The 24,816-nt window shown below is 43.4% G+C and overlaps 1 protein-coding gene across 1 annotated transcript in view; it reads left to right on the top strand.

Annotated features, from left to right (window-relative positions):
* Nucleotides 1–24,816, top strand: part of RCL1 (RNA terminal phosphate cyclase like 1) — a 47,568-nt gene that overhangs the window by 7,470 nt on the left and 15,282 nt on the right. Inside the window, exons 2-6 of the mRNA XM_007939304.2 lie at nucleotides 7,240–7,311; nucleotides 14,362–14,537; nucleotides 15,093–15,167; nucleotides 16,098–16,222; nucleotides 21,312–21,437. Of these exons, the coding sequence (XP_007937495.1) occupies nucleotides 7,240–7,311; nucleotides 14,362–14,537; nucleotides 15,093–15,167; nucleotides 16,098–16,222; nucleotides 21,312–21,437 (574 nt within the window). The remainder of the gene's footprint in view (nucleotides 1–7,239; nucleotides 7,312–14,361; nucleotides 14,538–15,092; nucleotides 15,168–16,097; nucleotides 16,223–21,311; nucleotides 21,438–24,816) is intronic.

The raw sequence follows: 24,816 nt of genomic DNA, 5'->3' as shown, positions 1-24,816 counted from the left end.
TATGCTTCCATAAAGATTGCTAATATTATTAGTATCACCAGAGAAACTCGCAGTGTGTTTCAGTGGTTGTATTATTCTTTTGCTTTCTGCTTTACTAATTCATGTTTCGGTTTTTTTTCCCCCTTTTACAGAAGAATGAGACCATTCATTGATTGTATTTTCTCAATGAACTAGCTGATTTTTTTTTTTTTTTAAATTGTTTCCATTTTGTTTATCTTTCTTTGGACTTTAATTTTCTTTTTGGCTTGTAATTTTGTTCCATTTCTAAAATGTAGGTTCATTTTGCTCTTGCCTTTTTTTTTCTTAATTGTCAAGATATTTAAGGTGGTAATTTTTTCTTTGGTATTCTCTCATATATTTTCACAAAATTTATATTTATTTAAAATATTTTACTGTGCTTGACAATTTCTTTCTTTACCTGTTCATAATTTAGGAACATGTTATGTATTTCTTCAGATCATAATGGAACTTAACACTTATCAAGGCACTCTGTTGGCGCTATGTTTAAAACATTGCACTGCTAACCAAAAGATCAGTGGTTCAAACTCACCAGCTGCTTCGTGGCAGAAAGATGAGGCAGTCTGCTTGCATAAAGACTTACAACCTTGGAAACCCTCTGGAGCAGTTCTATCTACTCTATCCTATAGGTCACTCTGAGTCGGAATTACCTCTGGCAGTGGATTTTTATTACCGCATTATGTAATGATATGTGATACAAGCATATGTATATTTTTACCACATACATTATTTCCACTCGGAAGGAAGGTTGGGCAGTCCTACTTCCGTAGTGATAACTGCCTCGGAAACCCAAGGAGGGATCGCTAGGAGTTGGGGCCGACTTGATGGCAAATAACAATAACAACAACAAACATTATTTCCAAGCCAAGAGGTGTCTTTTAATTTATTCTGAGAATTGGGTGTGTGTATGTAATTTCTATCTCTTTGGATTTATGAGGAAAATAATGGCTCCTGATTTCACTTATGAACAGTTTGCTGTCTTGTCTTCCAGTTACTTCTCTAAAATTGAAATCACATTTATATATTACTTTTTAATTCTTTTCCTAAATGTTGTGTGAGCATTTCCTCATGTAATACTTATTTTAAAAGCATTTTTAATAGCTACACAGAATGATAAAAGAGCCATCCTAAATTATTTAATGGAAGTAATTTTGTTGGCTATTTAAATTGTGTTACAGTACCTTTATTTGTATTTTAAAATTTAAATTTTATGTACTAAAAAAAATACATAGACATGGCATGAAATTCAAAGGAAGGGAAAGAGTTTACAGTGGAAAGTGTGTCTGGCTGCTTAAGCACTGCACCACCAGGGCTCCTTTCTGATACCTGATGAATGGATGTGCTTCAGTGTTTCTGAATATTTAATTTGTAATCCTTTTCAGTGGAAACTGTTGAGATTTGATCTTGTTTTCGAAGTATATAGCTCCTTAGATTATATTCATTTTGCATTTCTTGGTGAGGAGTTACTGGCTGACCCCTTTCAAAAAAAAGACGAGATCATTTATTCCTGTTGTAGGGAGGAGAGGAGGCATAGGGGGTGGTATCTAAGAAAATCCTGAAATTAAAGGTCCTGACCTTTCAAAATAAATTTAAAATATGAAATATAATAACAAGAAAATGTATACAACGTAAAGGAAATGCTTAGTACATTGTAAAATGAATACTTGTGTGATCCTGTCCAAGTCAAGAAATAGAACATTGCCAGCCATGTGCGCCCCTGACCATCCACTTTCCAGATAACTGTGGTATTGATTCCCTTTGCTTTTGTTTATAGCTTTTAAACCTAGTTAGGTAATCCTAAACACCACAGTAAAATTGAGCTTGCTTTTGGAACTTTTCCCCTGATGCTTTTAGATAGCTGAAATTCTCTACCACCAGTAGCAGTCTTGAAGAATCGCAAAGAGCATGGGAGCAGCAGGGGCAAGGAGTCCTACATACCTTGTGTGGCGGTTATGTTTGTGTGTCAACTTGGCTGGGCCTGGTTGAGTGGCTGGGCAGCTGGATGTAGTATTCCCCATGATGAGACTGGTAATCAACTCCATGGTGGAATCTACTATGAGCAGCTGAGTATGAATATGTGGTCTGCTTCCTGTATATAAGGAGAAGCTTTGGGAAAGGTCTCTAGCCTATGGCATGCTTAGACCCTGCATGTAGCCATGTCATTGCTCAGCAGCCTGCTATGCTCTGCCAACCTTGGGACTTACAATGAACTTAAGTTAATGGCCTGCCGTGTGGTTTGGTAACATCAGGACAGTGCCTTTTTACTTGTCAACCTTGGGGCTTTTCAGCCTTAGCAGACAGCAACTGTCTGAGTGAAGAAAAGCCTCTAGCTCCAGTGGGCCGGGAGCAGGAAGCAGAGCTGGACCCCAGGGTTGAGGGACTTTCACCTAGCCCCTAGAGCCTGGCACTTTGAACTTGGACTAAAAGCCTCCAAATTGTAAGAATAAACTCCTGTTTGCTAAGGCCTTCCTATTTGTGGTATATTCTTGTCAGAGCAGCACTAGGTAACCAGAACACCTTGTCTTCCTGAAGTTTGGGGGCTAGTGCTGTTGTAGCAGGTGGGTGGCTGTCACAAACAGAAATCTATTTTCTCACAGTTTAAGAGACAAGAAGTCTGAATTTAGGGTGCCAGCTCTAGAGAAAGGGTCTGTCTTCTCTCTATCAACTCTGGGGTAAGGTCCCTGTCTATTCCGAGCTCTGCTCCTGGTCGGTCTTCATGTGGCTTGACGTCTGTCTTCCTCCATCTCTGCTCTGCTCCCTTGTTTAATGTCTTTTATATCTCAAAAGGGGAGCTCTGGTGGTGTAGTGCCTAAGGCATTTGACTGCTAACCAGAAGGCTGGTGGTTCAAACCCACCAGCCACTCCTCAGAAGGAAGATTGGACAATCTGCTTCTATAGAGATACTGCCTCAGAAACCCAGGAGGGGTTGTTATGAGTCGGAATCAACTCTACGGCAGTGAGTTTAGTTTGTTTTTTTTTTTTTAAATATCTTAAAACAGATTGACTTAAGGAACCCCCTGCACTAATCCTGCCTTGTTAACATAACAAGAGGTCACAGGCATAGAGATGAAGACTTACAACACGTATTTTGGGGGGGTGGAGTGGGGATAGAAGTCAGTCCATGACAGGGATGGTTGGTTACATTGTGTTGATGTGAACCTGAGCTCTCTTTAGTACCAGCTGATGGCGCTCTAGCTTCACTGTTGCCAGGACTCTGGAGGTAGCTGTGTGTCTCCTTGTTTGACGTACTGCTCCCAAAGCACCTGTTTGCTGTGGCACGGGTGTCCTGCACAGCAGTCCCTATGCACGCTTCTCAGCTGGCGTTCCTTACTGTGTTCATGTGTAAGTATATTTATAGTAGATTTATAACTGAAGTGGATTTTTACTTGCTTTGTTATTAAGAATACACACAGCCGACATTCACCAGTTCAGCAGTTTCTCCACGTACAATGCAGTGACACCGATGACATTCTTTGAGTTGTGCGACCATCTCACCCTCCTTTGCTGAGTGTTCCTCCTCCATTAACATCAGCTGACTACCTCAAGGTTCCTCTGTAACCTTTGGAGTTGCTGTGGTCAATTTGATACCGTAGAGATAGTTCTTAAAAGAGCATAGTGCTCAAGGCAGACATCCTTTACTAGTTGAGCTAAACTGTTGTTGAACCTGATTTTTTAAAACACAGACTATTCTACCTAGAAAAGACCATGGAAATTACTTCAGGTTCAATTCCATAGCTCAATTCTTTCAAACTTTTGTGATGGCTACTAGCAGTGAGCATACCTTCTTCACCACAACCTAGTATACAAGCAAAGCTATGTAAATCTGGGCAAAGTTTCATGACCAGTACCCTAACTATGTCCAGTGACTCTTCTATATTTTGTTCTGTTTGAATCTCATTAAAGGTAAATAAATGATGGTTGAGGGCCCATAACATTGACTTCAGGATCCTTAGGTAGGTCAGTGGTTGCAGCTGAGAAAACCAAAAATCAAACCCACTGCCATCAAGTTGATTCTGACTCATAGCAACCTTCGTTGGGTTTCCAAGGCTATAAATCTTTTATTATTATTATTATTATTATTTTAATTTTTATTATGATTTGGGTGAAAGTTTACAGAGCAAATTTATTTTCCATATAGAATTTCATACACATTTTATTTCATGGCATTGACTGCCATTCCCCACAATGTACTAGCTCTTTTCCCACTTCCTCCCTGTAGTTACCTCTTCCCTGTGTCCTTCCTTCCTATGTATTCCTGCTTCCTTCCCCTCACTCCCCCTAGCTATCTCCTCGTGCAAACACTGCCTTTTGTTCTCCCACTATTGGTCCAAGGCTATAAATCTTAATGGAAGTAGGTTGTCTCATCTTCCTCTGGTGGAGCAGCTGGTAGGTTCGAACCACCAACTTTCTGGTTAGCAGCCAAATGCCTTACCCACTACGACCTTGATTTTCCAGAGCAAGTAGTTGGCTTGAGTAGTGAATGAGCAGAGGAAAACTAGTGAGTGGCGTGGTGTGATGTGGCATGGCAGAGGGCATGTATTTTGGAGAAAGACAGACTTAGGTTCAAATCCTGGCTCCGCCAGTTGCCAGGGATTTGACCAGGGTAAGTGAGTCGATGTTCCTGGGTCTTAGCCAACTGTAAAATGAGACCATCACTCCCAACCTGCCTTGATGGCTGTAAGGTTAAATGAGAGACCCTCTGGTGTAGTAAATGTTCAAGTCACAGTAGCGGTGAAGCCCCAGGATCAGTTATCTCAGTACTTCTAGCCCAGTGCTCTTTGTACAGGTTGCAGGACTTGCCACGACAGGAGTTATAGGGCAACCTTGAGTCACAGGTGGATTGTAGTCCTCAGCTGCCCCACCACCTGGGAGATCAGTTCAGGTGACTACTGCGGTCAATGCCTGTGAGTGCTGCAGGTTTATTACAGGAGTGGGACTGCCTAAGAGTGTTGGCTGTCACAGTGCCTTCAGTGCAGAGGAGTTGACTGTCCTATGCTTGCTCATGGGCAGGTGGTTGAGGCTAAAGGGTGTGTGTATGTGTGTATGTGCGCATGTGCGCATGTGTGCATGCACAACATCAGCTTCAGGAGAGACCAGAGGACGTACTCTGCAATGCCTGAGCCTTCACCTTCTCTCATTTTACACTTAAAATCCATTTTCTCTCTCTTTTTTAAAGAATGGCCACCTTTTATATTTTAGATGAGTTTATTTTCTGATTATAAAAGGAATGAATGCAAATTTGATGTAAGCACATAAACAAGAAAATTGAATTCAGATAAAATCCTGTCAAGAGAAACCCATGTATTAATATTTGGCATTGTTTCTTCCACTTATTTTTTTCATACATTTAAAAGAAGTGGCAATAACTCTGTACATTCAGATGCCTTTTTAATGAAATCAAAAGCTGAACTGTTTAGATAGCTATAGATGAGTACAGTGGCAGAGGAAGGGAGGAGTGATCTCTCACTGTCTCTGAGACTGAGGAACGGCCCTTGACTTAGTTTTCCCTTTGTCAGGAATTCAGGTGTGAAGAAGATTTTGACTTCAAAACTCTTTTTTACTTTCTACCATTTCTCCTTTATTTGACATGCCCTCCAGAGGTCAGAGGAGCCCTTCTGGCTCAATGAGTGGCTAAGTGCTCAGTGGTTCAAACCCACCAGCTGCTCTGCAAAAGAAAAGACCTATGAATCTACTCCCAAAAGAATTCAGTCTTTGAAACCTTATGGGGCCATTCTACTCTATCCTATAGGGTCTCACTATGAGCCAGCGTCAATTTCAGTTTGACAGCAGTAGGTTTCTCAGAGGTCAGAAGAATAGATCTTAATGGGTTTTATGTTGCTGAAGTTAACACCCCATTAAGTTGCTGGTGGAGTCCCCACATGGTGCAAATGGTTAAAATAGCTGCTAACTGAAAGGTTAGTGATTCAAGTCTACCCAGAGGCATCTTGCAAGAAGGGCCTGGCAATCTGCTTTGAGAACCTTCTGGAGCACACTGCTGCACTGATACATACCATACAGGGTTGCCATGACTCAAATTTGACTTGATGACAACTGGTTTAGTGGTAGATTGCTGGTGTAATTGCTGTTTTTCCATGGAATGTGAACATTGGGTTGTTTCTCATAGTGCTACTAAACTTATATATGTTGCTGTTGTTGTTATTAGGTGCCATCGAGTTGGTTCTGACTCATAGCGACCCCTGTACAATAGAACAAAACACTGCCTGGTCCTGTGCCATCTTTGTAATCATTGCTATGCTTGAATTTATTATTACAGCCGCTGTGTCAGTCCATCTAGTTGAGGGTCTTCCTATTTTCCGCTGACCCTCTACTTTTCCATGCATGATGTCCTTCTCCAGGGACTGATCCCTCCTGATAATATGTCCAAAGTACATGAGACAAAGTCTTGCCATCTTTGATTCTAAGGAGCATTCTGACTGTACTTCTTCCAAGACAGATTGGTTCATTCTGGCAGTCCATGGTATATTCCATTTTCTTTGCCAGCACCATAATTCAAACTCATCAATTCTTCTTCAGTCTTCTTTATTCATTGTCCAGCTTTCACATGTACATGAGGCAGTTGAAAATACCTTGGTTTTGTCAGGTGTGTCTCAGTCCTCCAAATGACATCTTTGCTCTTTAGCACTTTAAAGAGGTCCTTTGCGGCAGATTTGCCCAATGCAGTGTATTGTTTGATTCCTTGACTGTTGCTTCCATGGATGTTGATTGTGGATCCAAGTGGGGTGAAATCTTTCATAAATTCAATATTTTATTCATTTATTGTGATACTGCTTATTGGTCCAGTTGTAAGGATTTTCGTTTTCTTTATGTTGAAGTGTAATCCATACTGAAGGCTGTAGTCTTTGATCATCAGTAAGTGTTTCCAGTCTACTTTCAGCAAGCAAGGCTGTGTCATGTGCATTTTGCCCATTGTTAGTGAGTCTTACTCCAATCCTATTGTCACTTTCTTCTTCATATATAGTCCAGTTTCTTGGATTATTTGCTCTGCATACAGATTAAGTAAGTACGGTGAAGGGTGCGACCCTGATGCTGTCAGTGCTTTTCACCTGCTGCAGGTTCCTTCCCCAGTGGTCCCAACCAGACTGCCAGGAAAACCTGGGCATGATGCAGAAAGGTGACCTGCCCTCTCAGACTTGGACCCAGTTGGCTCTCTGGAAGTGGTGGCCCAATGTGAGGCTAATCTGTTTTCTCTTTTCCCCACAGATTTTGAGGCCAGCTTTATAAGGCTGATGGACAAAATAACTAATGGTTCTCGAATTGAAATAAACCAAACCGGTAAGTTCCTTCACTTAACATGCCTGAAAAGTACCCACCTGCATTACATCAGCATTCCTCTGCTTTTGATGATGTAGATCTCATGTTCAAATGGGAAGACTCAGCTTCCTGTGACACCTTGTTCAGAGATATATGAGAAATTCCCCAATTTGTGAGGAATATAGTCCTTTAAGGAGGTTAGAAGACTGAGAAATTTCAGATCAGCAAGCAATCACATCCTTGTTTTTTAAAACTAAAAATATACCTCACACTTACAGGTACCTTTCATTTCTTTTTTTTTTTTATTTTAATGCATTTTATTGAAATATAATTTATGTACAGTGAAATACACAGAAATAAAGTGATGGGTCAATGGATTTTTTTTTTTTTTTTGCAGTGTTCTCTCCCCTCCCCTCCCCTCCACTCCCACCCCTAGCAACCAACAAAGAAAGTTTCCCTCCATATATAAACCTTTCCTTGACCCTCCACAACAACAAACTAATACTATATTTGCCCTTCTGTGATTGACTTATTTCACTCAGCAGAATGTTCTCCAAGTTCATCCATGTTATTTGGTGTTTTGCAGACTCCACATTACTCTTCAGTGCTGCATAGCATTCCAGTATGTATATGTACCATAGTTTGATCATCCACTCTTCTGCTGATGGGAATGTAGGCTGTTTCCATCTTTTTGCTATTGTAAATAGTGCTGTGATGAACATGCGTGTGCATATATCTGTTCCTGTCCTAGCTCTCACCTCCCTAGGATATATACCTAGTAATGGGATTGCTGGGTCAAATAGTATCTCCAATTCCAGCTTTCTAAGGAATCACCACATCGCTTTCCACAGTGGTTGTGTCACTTCACAGTCACACCAGCAGTGTATGAAAGTCCCAATCTCTCCACATCCTGGCCAGCATTTGTTATTTTCTGTCTCCTTGAACCTCACCATCAATTCTGGGGTGAGACGGTATCTCATTGTTGTTTTGATTTACATCTCTCTGATGGCCAGTGATTGTGAGCATCTCTTCATGTATTTGCTGGCCACCTGAATATCCTCCTTGGTGAAGTGTCTATTCATGTCTTCTGCCTGTTTTTCAATTGGATTGTTAATTCCTTTGATGTTCAGGCATTGGAGTTTTCTATAAATCTTAGAGATAAGTCCTTTGACAGATATGTGATTATTGGCAAATGTGAATTTGTTGCTGTCATTTTTGTTATGTGCTTTTTCGTGGTGTTGATTTCTTTGTTCCATATAATTTTCTGTGCTGAGCTCGTTTTGTTTAGGAATTGTGTTATCACTTCCTTTGTTGCTATTGTTTTAGTACTTGCTAAATATTTGTGCTGGTCCTCTTTTTTATTTTGATGTAAAGGTTTATCATTTTTCCTTTGAGGTTACCCTGAGATTTATAGTTTTCTTCCCAAGTTTAGAACAGTCTGTTCTATCTTGTAGTTGTCTTGACCTTCCTACCATCTAGAAGTTCTATAATGACACAGATATTTTTCCTCTTTTTGGTTTGTAGTTGTCCTCATTTGTCAGTTGGTGTCTCTGGTTCCCTGTTTACAATCTTGTAGGCTTACTTACTTTGGATACTTCCATAGCTGGGTTGATTTCTGGGTTATATCACCATGTGTGTTAATGGTCGGTTGTTGTTGGCTGTTGCTTCTTTGTCCAAAGGACTCCCTGTAGCATCTCTTGTAAGCTTGGTCTGGCTTTAACAAATTCCCTTAATTTCTGCTTATCTGGAAATGTCCTAATTTCACCATCATATTTGAGGGACATTTTGCTGGGTACATAATTCTTGGTTGGAAATTTTTCTCTTACAGGGCTTTATGTATACCATCCCACTGTCTTCTTGCCTGCATGGTTTCTGTCGAGAAATCTGAGCTTAGTCTCATTGGTTTCCCCTTCTAGGTAACTTTTCATTTCTCCTGTGCTGCTCTCATGATTCTTTCTTTGCCTTTGGTTTTGGTGAGTTTGATGATGATATGTCTGGGTGATTTTTCTTTCTCTTTGGTTTCGGTAAGTTTGATGATGGTATGTCTGGGTGATTTTATTTTGGGGTCTATCTTGTTTGGGGTTCATTAGACTTCCTGAATTGATATATTCTCATTTTTTATCATATCAGGGAAGTTCTCTTCGGACAAGTCTTGGCTATTTTTCTCAGTGGTTTTATTTTTCTCTTCCTGTTCTGGAGTTCCAGTGATACATAGGTTATTCCTTTTGATAGTATCTCACATGAACCTTTGGCTTTCTTTATTTTGTTTTGTTCTTTTTTCTGATTGGTCCCTTTCCAAAGAAGTGTTCAGGTATTTGTCTTCAGTCTCGTTAATTCTGTCTTCCATTGCATCAGTTTTACTCCTTTGCCCTTTCAGTGTGTTATCTATTTCTGACAATTTAGTATTAATCGTCTGAATTTCTATCTGTAGATTTTGAATCATTTCTAATTTTCCATTTATTTTGTCATTTTGTTCTTGTATTTTCTTCCAAAATTCTTCTAGGGTTTTGTCTGTGTTTTCCTTGAGCTGTCTCTCAATTAGTTGAAAATACCTAAATATAATTCTTTTGAATTCCTTGTCAGGGAGTTCCAGTGCTGTCTCTTCTTCAGGGATGTGTTTTGGGTCTCTATCCTGGTTCCTTGTTTCTCCTGTTTCATCTTGCTTCTTTGTGTGGACTGTGATGCTCTGTTGTCTCCGAGGCATTGTGACGTTTTTGTGTTTATATTTAATTAGTGATTGTATGTTGGAGTGACTTGCCCATGATTTTTGTTTTCTTTGTATGTTATCTATGCAAGCAGGGTACTGTGGTGTGCTCCTCTATTCTCAGTAGTTGACAGCACTTGTACATTCACTGCCTGTCTCCTTTCCTGTTGTCAGCCTCTCCTATGTCCCTGCCGACCTTGGCAAACACAACCTATTCTTAGGTTCCTGGAATCCGAACGAGAATGCTATCACTTTAAAATCCAAAATGTTTTCCACTTGTAAAGATTCAAAATGGCTGCGCCCTCGGTCACTTTAAATATCCAAACTGGCCACCGCTTGTAAACATTCAAAATGGCTACACCCTTGATCACTTTAAATATCCAAAATGACTGCCGCACATAATCAATCAAAATGGCTGTGCCCTCTGGACAGCGGAAAGTCAATAGCTCACATTGTCTCCCTCCTTGTTGTTTCCCTTCCTAGTCATAGGCCACCAGTGCAGTCATCCCTGCAGCCATGGGTGACCAGGGCTGATCTTTAGGTCAATTCTCAGGTCCCAACACCACTTTGAAATATTCAGGCTGTTGGTCCCATCAGAGTAGCCGACTGTCTGTAGCTCCGACCATCTCTGTAACTCACCGGTTTTGTTCAGGTTTTTCCACTAGTTGGTGCCTAATCCACTTCTGTATAGTTCCTTTCAAAGCTCAGGGCTGCAGGATTATCTTCTGTATCTCTGCCAATTGGCTTTTCTTTTCTTTATTGAAGGAGGTCTGTGTCGCTTATCTGCCTATTCTTCCATCTTCAAATTACCTCTTACAGGCACCTTTCAAAGCACATCTACTTACGTTATCTCATTAAATTCTTACAGTAAACATCTGTGAGACAAGTAGTTACATCTGCTAAATTTTTATTTTGTATTTTAACACAACTTTACACAAGTACATGAGAAAAAAAATGTGAAACTCCAGTCAGCTCTTTCCTTTTTCATTCCTTTCTTCGGGAGTGGCCATGGTCACAGCCTGGGCTGCATGTGTGTCTCTATCACACATGTATGTACTTCAAACCACATATTGTTCATATTGTTCTCCAGCCAGCTTCTTTTCACTAGCAGAAGTGTCTCAGAAATTTCCCTGTGGGCACATTCAGGCCCACCTCAAAAGTATTCCATTGTATGTCTCCATGATTATTTAACTGCTTGTTTAGTCTAGACACTTCTTTTTCCCCCCTAAAAACTCTTATATCTGTGTTGTATAGGAGACCAGACCATGACCAACATCCTTTGGCCTACCCCATCAACTGTGTACCGTTGCACACATGTTCAGCGAAGGAAACTGAACTTTCCCATATATTGGTTCTCTTAAAGAAGAAGACAAGCTTGGCTTCCTAAGTGACCGCATCCTGCCTGAGGGTTATTGATCTGTAGCTGTACTCAGCCGTGCCTTGCAGAGAACAGGTTGAAGCTTGAGAAGTTGAGGTGCCCTTTGCAAGACTATGATTCCCCTAGTCTTCCTCAGTTCATTTACACTGATGTGGAGATTTTTTTCAGCAATGTTTTATTGGGGATTCAGATGAGATGATATTACTTTCTAGTTACGTCTGCAGCTGAGTTTAGGGAGAAAGGCATTTATAGATCCCTCTCTCACCCATGTCCTCCCACTTCCCCTTCACTCTCAATATCTGGTCAGTTTCTCATTTGGCTAATTTGCATAAACAGATGGATAGGCATGATTTCACCAGTTTTTCATCTAAATGGTTATATAGTCATTTTTTGACTTTTTGACCTAAAAGATTGATCTTACGACCCTAATACCATTTACAAGGAATAACCTAGATCTGTCCTTCCCTTTGAGAAGGGTTAATTCCTTTGTTCAGAAGATCATTCTGATTGTGATCATCTGGATTTGAATTGTTAGTATATTCTGTGAAACTTCCAAAAGCCGCTTCTGGTAAATTGTGCCAGGAGACATTGCAAAAGATCTTGAACAGTAATAGTATCTGGTTCATCAATACCAGGGTATTTTACTTTCTTTTTCCTCCAATATCTAAATAGTAAGAAAATATGGTACTTTTCTGACATTTAGCTGAATGATATGTGAAAAGTGCATAAAGACTTTTCTGCTAAAGCTATAAAATAATTTTAGATGTTTCTATTTGCTAATAATAAATTTCAATAGTTCCTATTAATTGAGTTTGTGCCAGTTACTGAATTTAATCCTCATAACACTGGCAAAGTTGGCCCATTGTCCTCATTTTACAGATGAGAAAAAAAAGAGGTTCTAAAGACTTAAAGGACTGGTCCAAGTACTTACTGACTCCTAGGCTTATGAGTTGGAGCCGACTTGACAGTACCTAACAACAACACAGACTTACACCCTTACTGCAAAACCACACTTCCTATTTCTGTTTTGCAAAATCCCAATGCCTGCATTCATGGGGAAATGATGTCATCATGGCATGTTAAATAAAATTCCACTGTAGGACAGAGTAGAGCTCCCCTATAGGGTTTCCAGGGAGCTCTGGTAGCATCGTGCCTAAGGCACTTGACTGCTAACCGGAAGGCTGGCAGTTCAAACCCACCAGCCCCTCCTCAGAAGGAAGGTTGGACAATCTGCTTCCATAGTGATACTGACTCAGAAACCCAAGGAGGGGTCACTACGAGTCAGGTTCGACTCGGCACATAACAACAACAACAACATAGGGTTTCCAAGGTTATAATCTTTATAAAAGCAGACTGCCATATATCTTTCTCCCATGGAGCACTTCATGGGCTTAAATTGCCGACGTTTTGTTGGTTAGCAGCCATATGCTTAATTGCTGCGCTGCCAACTTTCCTTCCATGAAGAAAGATGGTAGCCTTTTTCAACCACTGTACCTTCAGAGACTTCCCTCCGTATTTGTCTTTGTGCTTTGCCTTGTGTTCTGTTTTCATTATTAATGTGGGAGTTTTGGCTTCCCTATCAGACTGTATGTGCCCAGAGGGCAGGATGCGATTGGTCCCTTCATCACCTAGCACCAACTTAACCAAATGCAATGCTGTCAAGTCAATTCTGACTCGTGGTGACTCCATGTATTACAGAATACAACTGTGCTCCATAGTTTTGTTTTCTTTCTTTCTTTTTTTTTAAATTGTGATTTGGGTGAAAATTTACAGAGAAAATTCACTTTCCATACAGCAGTTCACATACACTTTCTCTCATGACATTGACCACAATTTACCACAACGTAACAGCTCCCCTCCCACTTCCTCCCGATAGTTACCTCTTCCCTGTGTCCATCCCTCCATACACTCCTGCCCCCTGAGCTGTCTCCCTATGCATAAGCAGCCCTTCTTTCTCCCATGATTGTTCTCTCCAAGTAGTCTATCTACCTCAGGTAAATGTTCAACTCATATGCCTGTCTTTTGTTTGGCTGGAAGCCACAGGTGTGGGTTCAATTCCAGACCTGAAGGGCAGCTAGGGGCCATAGTCTCAGTGGTTTCACCAGGCTCTATCGGACCAGCAAACCTGGTCCCTCCCCTTTTTTTTTTCTCCAAATGATTTTGAGTTTTGTTCCACATTGTTCTCCCTCTCTATCGAGGATCTCCTACAGAGATCCTCTTCCAAGTGGAGCTCCACAGTTTTCTTGGCTGTCATTTTTATGGAAGTAGATTACCAGGCCTTTCTTCCACAGAACTGCTGGGTGGGTTCCAGTAGCAGCCAATCATAAACCATTTGCACCACCAGGGACCCTCATCGCCAGCCACACAGTGGCTAATGGGTCTTTTGCTCCTGCCGTTAGATGCTCCAGTTCAGCCCAGCTGGTCTGATGCTAACCTCAAAAGCAGAGGTTTGCAAATACAAATGTACGTACAGGCTGGGCAGCTGCAACAATGCATAGAGGTAACATTATTCCCATGGGTAGTGATGGGGACTTGGTGAATGTTTGCGTTCCTTACCAGGCCTGCTCTTACCCTCTCCAGTCCTTCTGGTTGTAGGGGTGTAAAGTCCTTACTTGCCTTTTAGGCATCTTGTGTGGTAGTTGAGGTGTGTAGGAAATTTTTTGTCTGGAGGCTGGATGCCGCTGTGCTGACTTAAGGACAGCCTTTGTAAACCCTTGTAGTGAGCGCAGTCAGCGAGTATGGCTTTGGGGATGCTCTTCTGTGCTCTGCCATGATGTTGGCCATTCAGGTGGTGTGGTGAGGGACTTAATTTATTACCGTTTTTTACATTACACTCACAGTTTATCACTGTTACAGGGCCTTGACAACGCTGAGTCAGCCTGTGAGCAGTAGGAGTGGTATTTGGAGCTCCCTGGAAGGCCCTTGTCAGACTCGCCTCTGGGATCATGGCCTCTGTGACATGTCGCTTCTCTCTTTCCTCCGGTCCCAGGCACGACCCTGTACTACCAGCCTGGCCTCCTCTACGGCGGCTCCGTGGAGCATGACTGCAGCGTCCTCCGCAGCATCGGCTACTACCTGGAGGGTCTTCTGTGCCTGGCTCCGTTTATGAAACACCCGCTGAAGGCAGTTCTGCGAGGTGTGACCAATGACCAGGTTGACCCTTCAGTGAGTACTGAGCCTGGACCCTAGTGTAACTTCTGTTTTGACTCTTGTCACCACCTAACTTTTGTGAAAAAATGTTCTTTATGAAGCACCATTTTACTTTTGAGTGTATGTATACCTTTTGTGTGTTTACCTTGTGATTTAGAGGTTAATCCTTCTAGGAGATGCATGAATCAGACTTCTTGTTGTTGGCTGCTGTCACACTGGCCCCCAACTCATGGTGACTCCACACAAAGTGGAACAGAATGCTGCCCAGTCCTGCATCATCCCCGTGGTTGGTTGCAGATTGCACTGTGGGCTCCACAGGGTTTTCATTGGCTGGTTTTTGGAAGTAGTTTCCAGACTAAGACACTCTAGGAAGAAAGGCCTGGTAACCTACTGCTGAAAATCAGCCAGTGAAAACCCTATGGATCACGATGATAATGATCCACTACTGATAATGGGAACAGGCAGCGTTTTGTTCTGTTGTGCATGGCATCACTGAGTCAGAGGCCAACTCGATAGCAGTTAATGACAACAATGATATCTAATTTCTTTTCCCCCGAAATAATTTTATAGGTTGATGTTCTTAAGGTGACAGCCCTACCTCTGTTGAAACAGTTTGGGATTGATGGTGAATCCTTTGAGCTAAAGGTAAGAATGTGTGAAGTTTGGCTGTTTATATCTTTGTAAAACATTTCTTAGGAACTCAGTGTATATGTGTCATGTTTGAAGTCCCCATGCATCAGCAGACCCACAGAACACATGAACAAACATGGCAGACTTGAATTGAAAGGAACCCTTTAGTGATGGCAACAGCAGCTAGCAGTTACATTGCACCTGCTTTGTTGTGGGCACTGGTGTGAGCATCTTACCTGTATCTGCTCATTTAGCCTCACAGTGAACTGCTCAGGGTCACTGTGCCAACAAGCAGTGGGGCCACCTTGGTGATCTAGATGAGCTAGATGGAATTTATGTCCAGGGGCTCCCCACCTAGATGCTTAGAGGCATCTCGGGATTTTCTGACCTTGTAGAACTAATTTGGCATCTGTCTATCTGCTGTTGAGAGGAACTGCATCGGTCAGCTATGGTGACCCTGCATCTGCAGCTGTTTGGCATCTGTGTCCTTATTTGATAATTTTAAACAGGGGAAGTGACTTCAGTTTTGTTAATGATGTAGGGTTTTGAAAGCTCATTTATTTACATATGAGGGCAAAGGGGCTCCTGAATGTTAAGAAATGGGATCATATGATGAGCTAGGTCAGGTCCTCTTTTTGAGGATGAGGAAGCAGGTCCTGGATGAAGGGTGCTAGTCAGGGTTACTTAGGGAAATGACAAGACCAGGACTTTGACTCAGATGCATAGGCTCTGGGCCCACTGCACTTTATGATGCACCACAGTTGTCCTTGCCTGGCATGTGCCCTCATGGTGCAAATGAAGGTGCAGTTGTTTGGCAGGGCTGATGAGTTGTACCCGGAGAGCTATTTGCCTGTTGACAGGCCTCTGGTCTCCTCTTGCTGGGCTGGGTGTCAGGGTGGCTGATGGTCTGCTGTATCCTCACCTCCTCTCTCCGCCCGGGTACAGATTATACGGCGGGGGATGCCCCCTGGAGGAGGTGGCGAGGTGCTTTTCTCGTGTCCTGTCAGGAGATCCTTGAAGCCCATTCAGCTCACAGACCCAGGAAAAATCAAACGTATCCGTGGAGTGGCGTATCCTTTGCATTTGGTTTAGAGTGATTATTATTTTTTGCCTCTCCAAGGTATGAATGGCTAATAACTTTCCTTCTTCCCAGGCTATTCCTTCTGTTGTTGTTGTTGTTATGTGCCGTCAAGTTGGACCTGACTCATAGCGACCCCTCCTTGGGTTTCCGAGGCAGTATCACTACAGAAGTAGATTGCCCAACCTTCCTTCCGAGGAGTGGCTAGGTATGGTATTTTATTACCCGTGTCCCCTAACTGGTTCATTACAGTAGTATCTTGGAGATATTGGAGGTGCAGGTACAGACCATTGCAATAGAGTGAATATCACAATAAAGCAAGTCACATGCATTTTTAGCATATAAAAGTTATGTTTATACTCTATCATAGTCTGTGAAGTGTGCAATAGCATGATGAAAACTTTTGAAATATTGTGAGAATCACCAAAATGGGACACAGAGACATGAAGTAAGCACGTGCTATTGGGAAAATGGCATCCGTTGGCTTGCTTGATGCAGGGTTGTCCCAAACCATCAATTTGTAAAAAAATTTAGTTAACCTGCAAAATGCAATGAAGTGAGGTATGCCTGTATTATTTTTATTTTTTCCAGTTTATTCTTAAGCACGTGGCTCCTAAGTGTGTGACACTTTCCTAAGGGCAATGGTTTGGAAGCCACAAAAGCAGACCAGGTCCCCCCCCAAGAGCACATCATCTGGAAAAAACAAAACAAAAACCAAACTCACTGCCACTGAGTCGATCCTGACTCATAGCGACCCCTCCTTGGGTTTCTGAGGCGGTATCATTATGGAAGTAGATTGCCCAACCTTCCTTCTGAGGAATGGCTGGTGGGTTTGAACCACCAGTCTTCTGGTAGGCAGCCAAATGCCTTAAGGCACTATGCTACCAGAGACAAATCCACACACACAGTTCTGATGGAATGGGTGAAAACACAGGGAAGTATGCAGACTGGGTGTGGACAGTTTGTCTGGAAGACTTAGGAGGGCTGGAATACCAGTGGTGAACCATCTCTACCTCTAGTGTGTACTTATGCTCCCGCACTTCCCAGTCACTTCCTGATCGCGTGTGGAGGCTTCCTCTCTGTGCCTCAGGACGGTAGATACAGGGCCTTTCTGTGGACCAGACATTTCAGCCGTTGCCCTGCAGAGCTGCCCACTTGGCTAACACCACAGGAATGCAGGTTTTAGTTGAGGCTGTCATCTTTGGCAGTTAGGAAGCCACCTTTGGAAAAAGCTTGAGTTGGTCTTGTGATTTTTACTTGCAAGGCTCGTTGGCCTGTGGGGCTGAGCTTGGAGATGTATATCCACAACTAAAACCAAACCAAACTCTTTGCCATTGAGTTAGATCCAACTCATAGCAACCCCTCCTTGGGTTTCCGAGGCAGTATCACTACAGAAGTAGATTGCCCAGCTTTCCTTCCGAGGAGTGGCTGGTAGATTTGAACCACCAGCCTTCTGGTTAGCACTCAAATGCCTTAGGCACTATGCTACCAGAGCTCCTATAAGAGGGTTCAAATTGGGAGAGAGTAGCCCCACTTAGTGTGAGTTTGTGGCCTTAACTGAATTACTGCCAAAGCTCATCTTTTCCCTCTTGCCATCCACGAATGACCAAGGATTGTTTCCTGCTAACAGTTGGGCCTGAACAGGGCCGTGACCTCATAGTTAATGCCCCCCACTCCCATTCTCTGCTGCCTGATGTGGAGAGAGAAAAGAGTACTCTATTGTAGTTCTGTGGCACTGTCCTAGTCACCTCAAATCCACAAACCCAGATTGTGGGTTTCATGATTTGGTACAAAGAAGTTGCAATAGAGGCAGGAGAAGGAGGGGTGAGTTGGAATTTGGGGGACAATCTACTTCTCTGACTGTATGGAGGGAACTCAGAGCAGTGTCTGTCAGTCTCTGTCACACACATGTACACACACCCTCTGAAGGGCAGAGGTCCTGCATGGACTATAGCTGTGAACTTTTCTCTCTTGGATAGGAGTTGTTAATATGATGTTCCTAAATTGGCTTTAGGAGGTTCACAAACTCATGAAGTTGGATGCAAAATTATGTGTGCACAGACATTTCTGGGGAGCAGGCCCATGGCTTTCATCAGAGCCTCAGAGGGATCTCTGTCCCTCCAAAGGACAAGAACCTCTGCTTTGGGATTTGAAGCCTGGACTGGTGATAGGAAAGCAGAGCTGACCTTCCTTGGGTACCTGCTGCATGCCAGTTGTCATGCTCAGCTGTACCTGCTTTATTCCACTTAACCTTCCCAACCCCGGAAGGAGGGTATCAGGCTTCCCTGCCTTTCACTGAGGAGGAAGTAGAAGCTCAGAGAAGTCAGCACACATGACCCAGAAGGATGCACTTGGCTGGTGCTGGGGCTCAAACACAGATGATCTGATTCTAGAACTTGGCCCCAAGCTGTTGCACTGTAGGGCCTCCACCTCAAGCCTGACAGCTCCATAGTCACTCTGGGACGTTGCTAATTTTGAAGGGCCTTTGCTTCTTCGTGTAGCTCCATTTGCCCCAGGTTGGTGCTGCTACCCTCTTGGCCTCCACATCCGAGCAGGGCGGAGGCTGTCTTTCGGAAGAGGGAATGGTGGAATCCTGAGCAGGTGACTCAGTTGTATGTGCCCTTTGCCCTCATGGTAAACCCTGGGCCTTACTAGGGGGTTGTGGTGAGGGTGACAGATGATGATGGAGGATGTGACAAACCTCAGAGCCAGGAATGCTGTGGGATTATGTGTTAGGAGAGTAGCATGTCCTGTGTTCTCCCGGGAGAGTGGGCAGCCTCAGGCGTCAGAGGACAGCATCTTCCGGTCCAAAGGGCACGTCAAGACCCAGAACTGTTTGTCCGAGCTGTCTGTGGTCAAAGGGACATTCTGGACAGAAGAGATAGTGCAACTGGGTTCTGTGTGCATGTGTTGAAAAATCCCTCTTTGCTCTTTCCTCATTCCAAGTTTGTCCTTTGGAGCCAGTCAAATATTTATTGAGCATTTCTGGGTACAAAAGTAGTGTGCTAGGGAGCTGTAAGAGCTACAACAGCATAGGCCCTGTCCCATGGAACGTGTGGTCTCATGGATGAGAAAGAACACAGTGTAGGATATGCGGGCAGATGTGTGCTCAGTTCAGGTGAAGACCAGTCAGGTGCTGGTTGGGGCTTTGAGGACAGAGGGAGAGGGTGGAACTTGGGTTGGAAGGACAAGTGGAGGAGCCAGGATGGGAGGTTTTGGTGCCAGGTTGGGAAGCAACAACTGAGCAAGTTGGGGGTCTGAAGCAAGATCTGGGAGGGTGCAGAGCTCCTGGGAGACCCCCAAGCAAGAGGATGAGTCATTTTTTTGTGAAGTGTTGAGGTTGGATCAGAACGGTGCGAGAGAGATCAGGTCAGGTTCCCTGCAGGTTCCAGCTGTTGGCAGGAATCAATCCTGACAACTCATGTGTGCATTGTAGACTGCTTCATAGGGTTTTCAGGGCTGTGACCTTTCAGAAGCAGATCACCAGACCTGTCTTCCATTGTGCCTCTGGGTGGGTTCAAACTGCCAACCTTTTGGCCTGTAGTCAATTGCTTACTCTCTGAGTAATGTTATTGCAGCTTAAATGAAAGTTAAATATGTCCAGTAAGCTTATAGTAATTCTTGCACAGTTGGACTGGACCAGGCAGACCACATATCTTGTCTCACCTGTTGTTGGACTCAGCATGGGGCTCCTGTGAGGATAGAGCGTCACTGAGGTCACAGCTCCATTCCTCCCATGTGGACCACTCGCTGTGGACCACACAGACCTTAGACATGAAAAGCACTCAGTCCATATGTCTTGTTTATTTGATCTGTGGAGTTGGAGAGAGCCAGTCTCTGTTACAAACTCTGATTTTAGGCCATAGTTTCCAAGCCTTTTTGCTTCCTTTCTGGAATTCTATATTGTAGAGATGCTAGTTATTAGTCTTTGGACAATAAAATTGTTAGATGGTAGTGATGCTGTCAGTCACTTGTGATTCCTGACGACCACATGTGCAGAGTAGAGCTGCTCCGTAGGGTTTCAAGACCGACCTTTCAGAAGCAGGTCACCAGGTCTGTCTCCTGAGGCTCCTCTGGGTAGGTTTGAGCCGGCTTGTAGTCGAATGCTTGTGGATAATACAGGCTCCTTATACTTCTGTGTGCACTGGCACACAAACACACAGTAGGTGTAAGGTACCTCTGTTATCCACATATGAGCTAGTTAAATCTTGAATAATTAGAAATAGGCTCTGTGCATTAGATATAAACCTTTCTGGATCTTTATAAACTGCATCCACTGTGCTCGTTTACTAAACGTCTTCTGCTTCCCCTGATAACAGACTAGGAGGCTGAAGGGATTGGTCAGGTCAGCCTTCCAGGAAGCTGGTTCTGGCCTTAGGTTCTTGGCTGGGGGCTTTAGGAGAGAGGGAGAGGGTGGACTTGGGTTGAAAGGATGAGCAGAGGAATGAGTGTGGTGGGGTTTTGGTGCCAGGATGGGTTACAGCAAAGGGCACAGCTGGACCTGGTGTGTTTTCAGAAGTGCTGTTTCACAGGGAACTTTCTCAGTAGGTGCAGAGGCAGGTATGCCCACTCATTCCAGCACTGAGTGGAGCCTCTTCTAGGGGAAGGGGCACATAGGAAGTCTGGTGGGGTCAGGAGCTCTTCCTTGTTTGGGTTTTTCATCATGTAAGCCTTTTATAATAATAATATAAAAAACCTGAGTTATGGTATTAGAAAGTGAAGTCATTAAACATAATTGTGAGAATAGAATTAGAAGTCCTCTTTTGTAATGGTTGTTGTTAGTTGCCATTGAGTCAGATCTGAATCACGGTGGCCTTATGTGTAACAGAATGAACGGTTGCCGGTCCTGTGCCAGTTTCATGACCATTGGTGTGTTTGAGTCCATTGTTGTAGTTGTTGGTGTTGATCCATTTCATGGAGGGTTTCCCTTGTTTTTGTTTTTTTTGGCCCTCTGCTTTATATCAACCATGGTGTCCTTTTCTAGTGACCTTTGTTAATAATTCTGCAAATATCGGCCAGTTTTATGACTGACTTTCCCTCTCTGGAGTCCAGACAGAGTGGCTTCCTTAACCAGGTTGCAGTTACTCCGTACGCGTGTCCCCTCAGATGGCCAACCGGATCGTGGATTCTGCAAGGAGCATCCTCAACAAATTCATCCCAGACATCTATATCTACACAGACCACATGAAAGGAGCTAACTCTGGGAAGTAAGTGTGCGTTCTGGAAGCTTAATTCTGAAGTGAACCTAACTTTCTTCACATGCCTGTTCTGACAGAAGTTAAAACCGCCAGCTCTGAGGTTGGCAGCCAGAGGAGGAGTGGTTTCGGAATTAATTACCTTCTGATTTAATGCCATTGTCACCACCATGCATCCTTGAGCACCTGTCACGTGGAAAGCATCCTAGTGGCTAATACTGGGAGACTGAGGGGTCCTTTCCCTCAGGGAATTAAGCCTGTTGATTAATAAGCACCATTTTGCACTTTAAATCCCACAAAACATTAGTGTGAATGTGTTTTTTTCACCCTGAGTAAAAAACAGTTTGGGAAAAAAAAATCCCTTGTTGGCCTGAGTGCCACTTGACTTCTCCCTTCATCAATAGGAAAAGCACCTCTAGATTTAGAAAGCTTGTAGATTTGTGTTTGATCATTAGCGCCTTTGTGAAAAAGCTCACTGAAAGTAAAAACAAAATTTATGATGTGTCAATAAAATTAGGTCTTGGTTGTGTATTTAGAAGCCAAAAAGCAGGCTTCTAAAGCAATTAAAACCAAGTTTTTTTCCACTAAATTTTATTTTGTTGTTGAGAATATGTATAGCAAAATATGTGCCAATCAACAGTTTCTACATGTCTAATTTAGTGACATCGATTAAATTCGTGTTTTGCTACGATATTCTCACCCCTTTCTGAGTTATTCCTCCTTAATAACATAAACTCATTGCTTCCTAAGGTTCCTATCTAATCTTTCAACTTGCTCTTGTTAGTTTGATCCCATATTAATAGTTCTAAAAGAACATAATGCCTGACATTTTTTTAATAGTTAAGGAGCTCTGGTAGCGTAGTGCTTAAGGTACTTGACTGCTAACCAGACGGCTGGTGGTTCAAACCCACCAGCCACTCCTCGGAAGGAAGGTTGGGCAATGTACTTCTGTAGTGATACCGCTTTAGAAACCCAAGGAGGGGTTGCTATGAGTGGGGTCCTACTCAGTGGCACTTAACAAGAACAAAGTTATACTATTACTTCATTTTAAGAAGACTTTAGGGGATATTTTTGGTTTAAGGTTTACAGATTATCTCGGCAGTAATCGCAGGGGTTCATCCAGCCTCCATGGCTCCAGAAAATCCAGAGTTCAGTTCATGAAAACTTGAAATTCTGTTCTTTATTTCCTTCCTTTTGATCAGGATTTTTCTATGAAGTCTTTGATCGCAATGTTCAGTAACAGTAACTGGGTATCATCCAGTTCTGGTCTCCTGGCAAAGGAGGCAGCTGCTCCTGAAGGCAGTTAGCCACACATTCCATTTCCTCCTCCTCTACCTGACTCGCCTTCTTCCTCCGTTCCAGTTGAATAGAGACCATTTGTTGTGCTTTGGATGGCCGCAAGGTTTTAAGACTCCAGGCAGTATGCAGCAAACTAGGAAGTAGATCAGAAACACTAAGCGCATTATTAGGCCAATTAACTGGGATGTCCCATGAAGCCATGACCTTAAAACTCTGAACCAAGGAACCAGATCTCATCCTTGTGCTTGATAGTACGTAAACAGCCTCACAGCTGGGTTTTTTTTTTTTTTTTGTCTTTGTTGTAAATGTATCTATCACACAACTTTTGCTGATTTAACTTTTTACAGGTATACACTTTTTTTAAAGAAAATTTTAGACAGAAAAGTTGAACCAACAGTAAAATGAGCAGCTGTGTATTCCTGCCCCCCCTGTAGTTAACTGTAGGAGCTCTGGTGGCGTGGTGTCTAAGGCATGCGACTGCTAACCAGAAGGCTGCCAGTTCAAACCCACCAGTCACTCCTCAGAAGGAAGACTGGGCAATTTACTTCTGTAGAGATACTGCCTCAGAAACCCAAGGAGGGGTTGCTATGAGTCGAATCAACTCGAAGGCAGTGAGTTTGGTTTTTGGTTTGGTAGTTAACAGCAGGCGGTTGGCCAGATTTGCTTTTCTTGTGTGTACGTGTATGATTTTGCTGGACCATTTCAGTGCACATGGAGGCATTGTTACACTTTAGCTCTCAAGTTTTCAGCTCCTCAGCCTGGGGCTGATCCTGGAAGGTTAAGAAGTTGGCATTTTCAGTGGTGGCACAGTGGATCCTTTTCACAGTGTTCCACCTGAGGCCTCTGTCACTTCACCCATGAGAAGAAAGGACAAAGTCGAAGGGGGTGGGGCAGGACATGCTCTCTGACCTTCAGGGAGCCCAAAGGAGACAGGAAGTTGATTTCGGAAATGTGGTGATGGCTCATAGTCCAAAGCCACAAAAGTGGTGGTGTCAGAGGTTGGGAGAGGATTCATGTGCAGAGTGGGTGCTTCTGGAAGTGAAGAAGCCAACGGTGGCCCCAGCACCTTGGTGTGGTGCTGCATAAGAACGGCACACTGTGTCCTCATTTATGCCGTGGAGTAATGATGCCTGCATCCCGGCTTACTGGGAAGATGGGAAGATGACGTGTGTGATAGTTCGGATGCAAGGCCTGGTACAGAGTAGATATTGCAGGAATGGTGGCTGCTAGCACTGCTGTACTTTTCTGTCCCCTCCCTTCTTGGCTGAAGAGCTGGGATTGAGTGACAGCTACTTTCTGTGGGGAGGGGATTACAGAGGGAGGTGGGAGGTAGGTAGCAGTAGGTGCTGATACCTAGACAGAGGGCGGTAAGAACTACACTCCCCTGCTGGAGTGTAGCCTTTTACAGGCTGGTAACTGAGCTCACCCCACCAGTTGACAGTTGATGTTGAGAGGACTCAGATCCATGGTGGCCTCGTGTGTGTCAGAGTAGGAGTACTCTAGGGTTTGGGGTGGCTGAGTTTTCAGAAGTAGATTGCCAGGCCTTTCACTCAAGGCATTTCTGGATGGACTTGAACCTCCGATCTTTCAGTGTATAGCCAGGCACACTATTAGCACCACCCAGGGACACCCCGGTGTCTAGTGGCCCTTGTTAATGCTATTGTATGCTATTGATTGCTACATTAATAAAATAAAAACCATATCTATTGCCATTAAGGCCACTCTGACTCTTGGACGCTGTGTGTTACAGGGCAGAGCAGAGCTCCGCAGGGTTGACTATCATTTTCAGGGAAGTAGGTTACCAGGTCTTTCTTCAGTGCTGGTGGTGAGCTTCAGCCACCAACCTTTAAGTTAGTAATAGGTGAGTACAAAACATTGAAAAATCAAACCCATTGCCATCAAGTTGTTTCCAACCAATAATACCTCTGTAGGACGGAAAAGAACTGCCCATGGGTTTTCCAAAGCTGTGATCTTTACAGAAGCAGACTGCTACATCTTTCTCCTGTGGAGCAGCTGATGGATTCAAACTGCCCTTTCACTTAGCAGACGAGCACTTAACCATCATGTGCATTTCCAGAGTAAGCTAGTAGAA

The sequence above is a fragment of the Orycteropus afer genome, unplaced genomic scaffold (assembly GCF_000298275.1).
Source record: "Orycteropus afer afer isolate SDZICR_OR568_19922 unplaced genomic scaffold, OryAfe1.0 scaffold00005, whole genome shotgun sequence".
NCBI lineage: Eukaryota > Metazoa > Chordata > Mammalia > Tubulidentata > Orycteropodidae > Orycteropus > Orycteropus afer.
The sequence above is the reverse complement of the archived record's forward strand: the minus strand, read 5'-3'. Positions and strand labels throughout refer to the sequence as shown.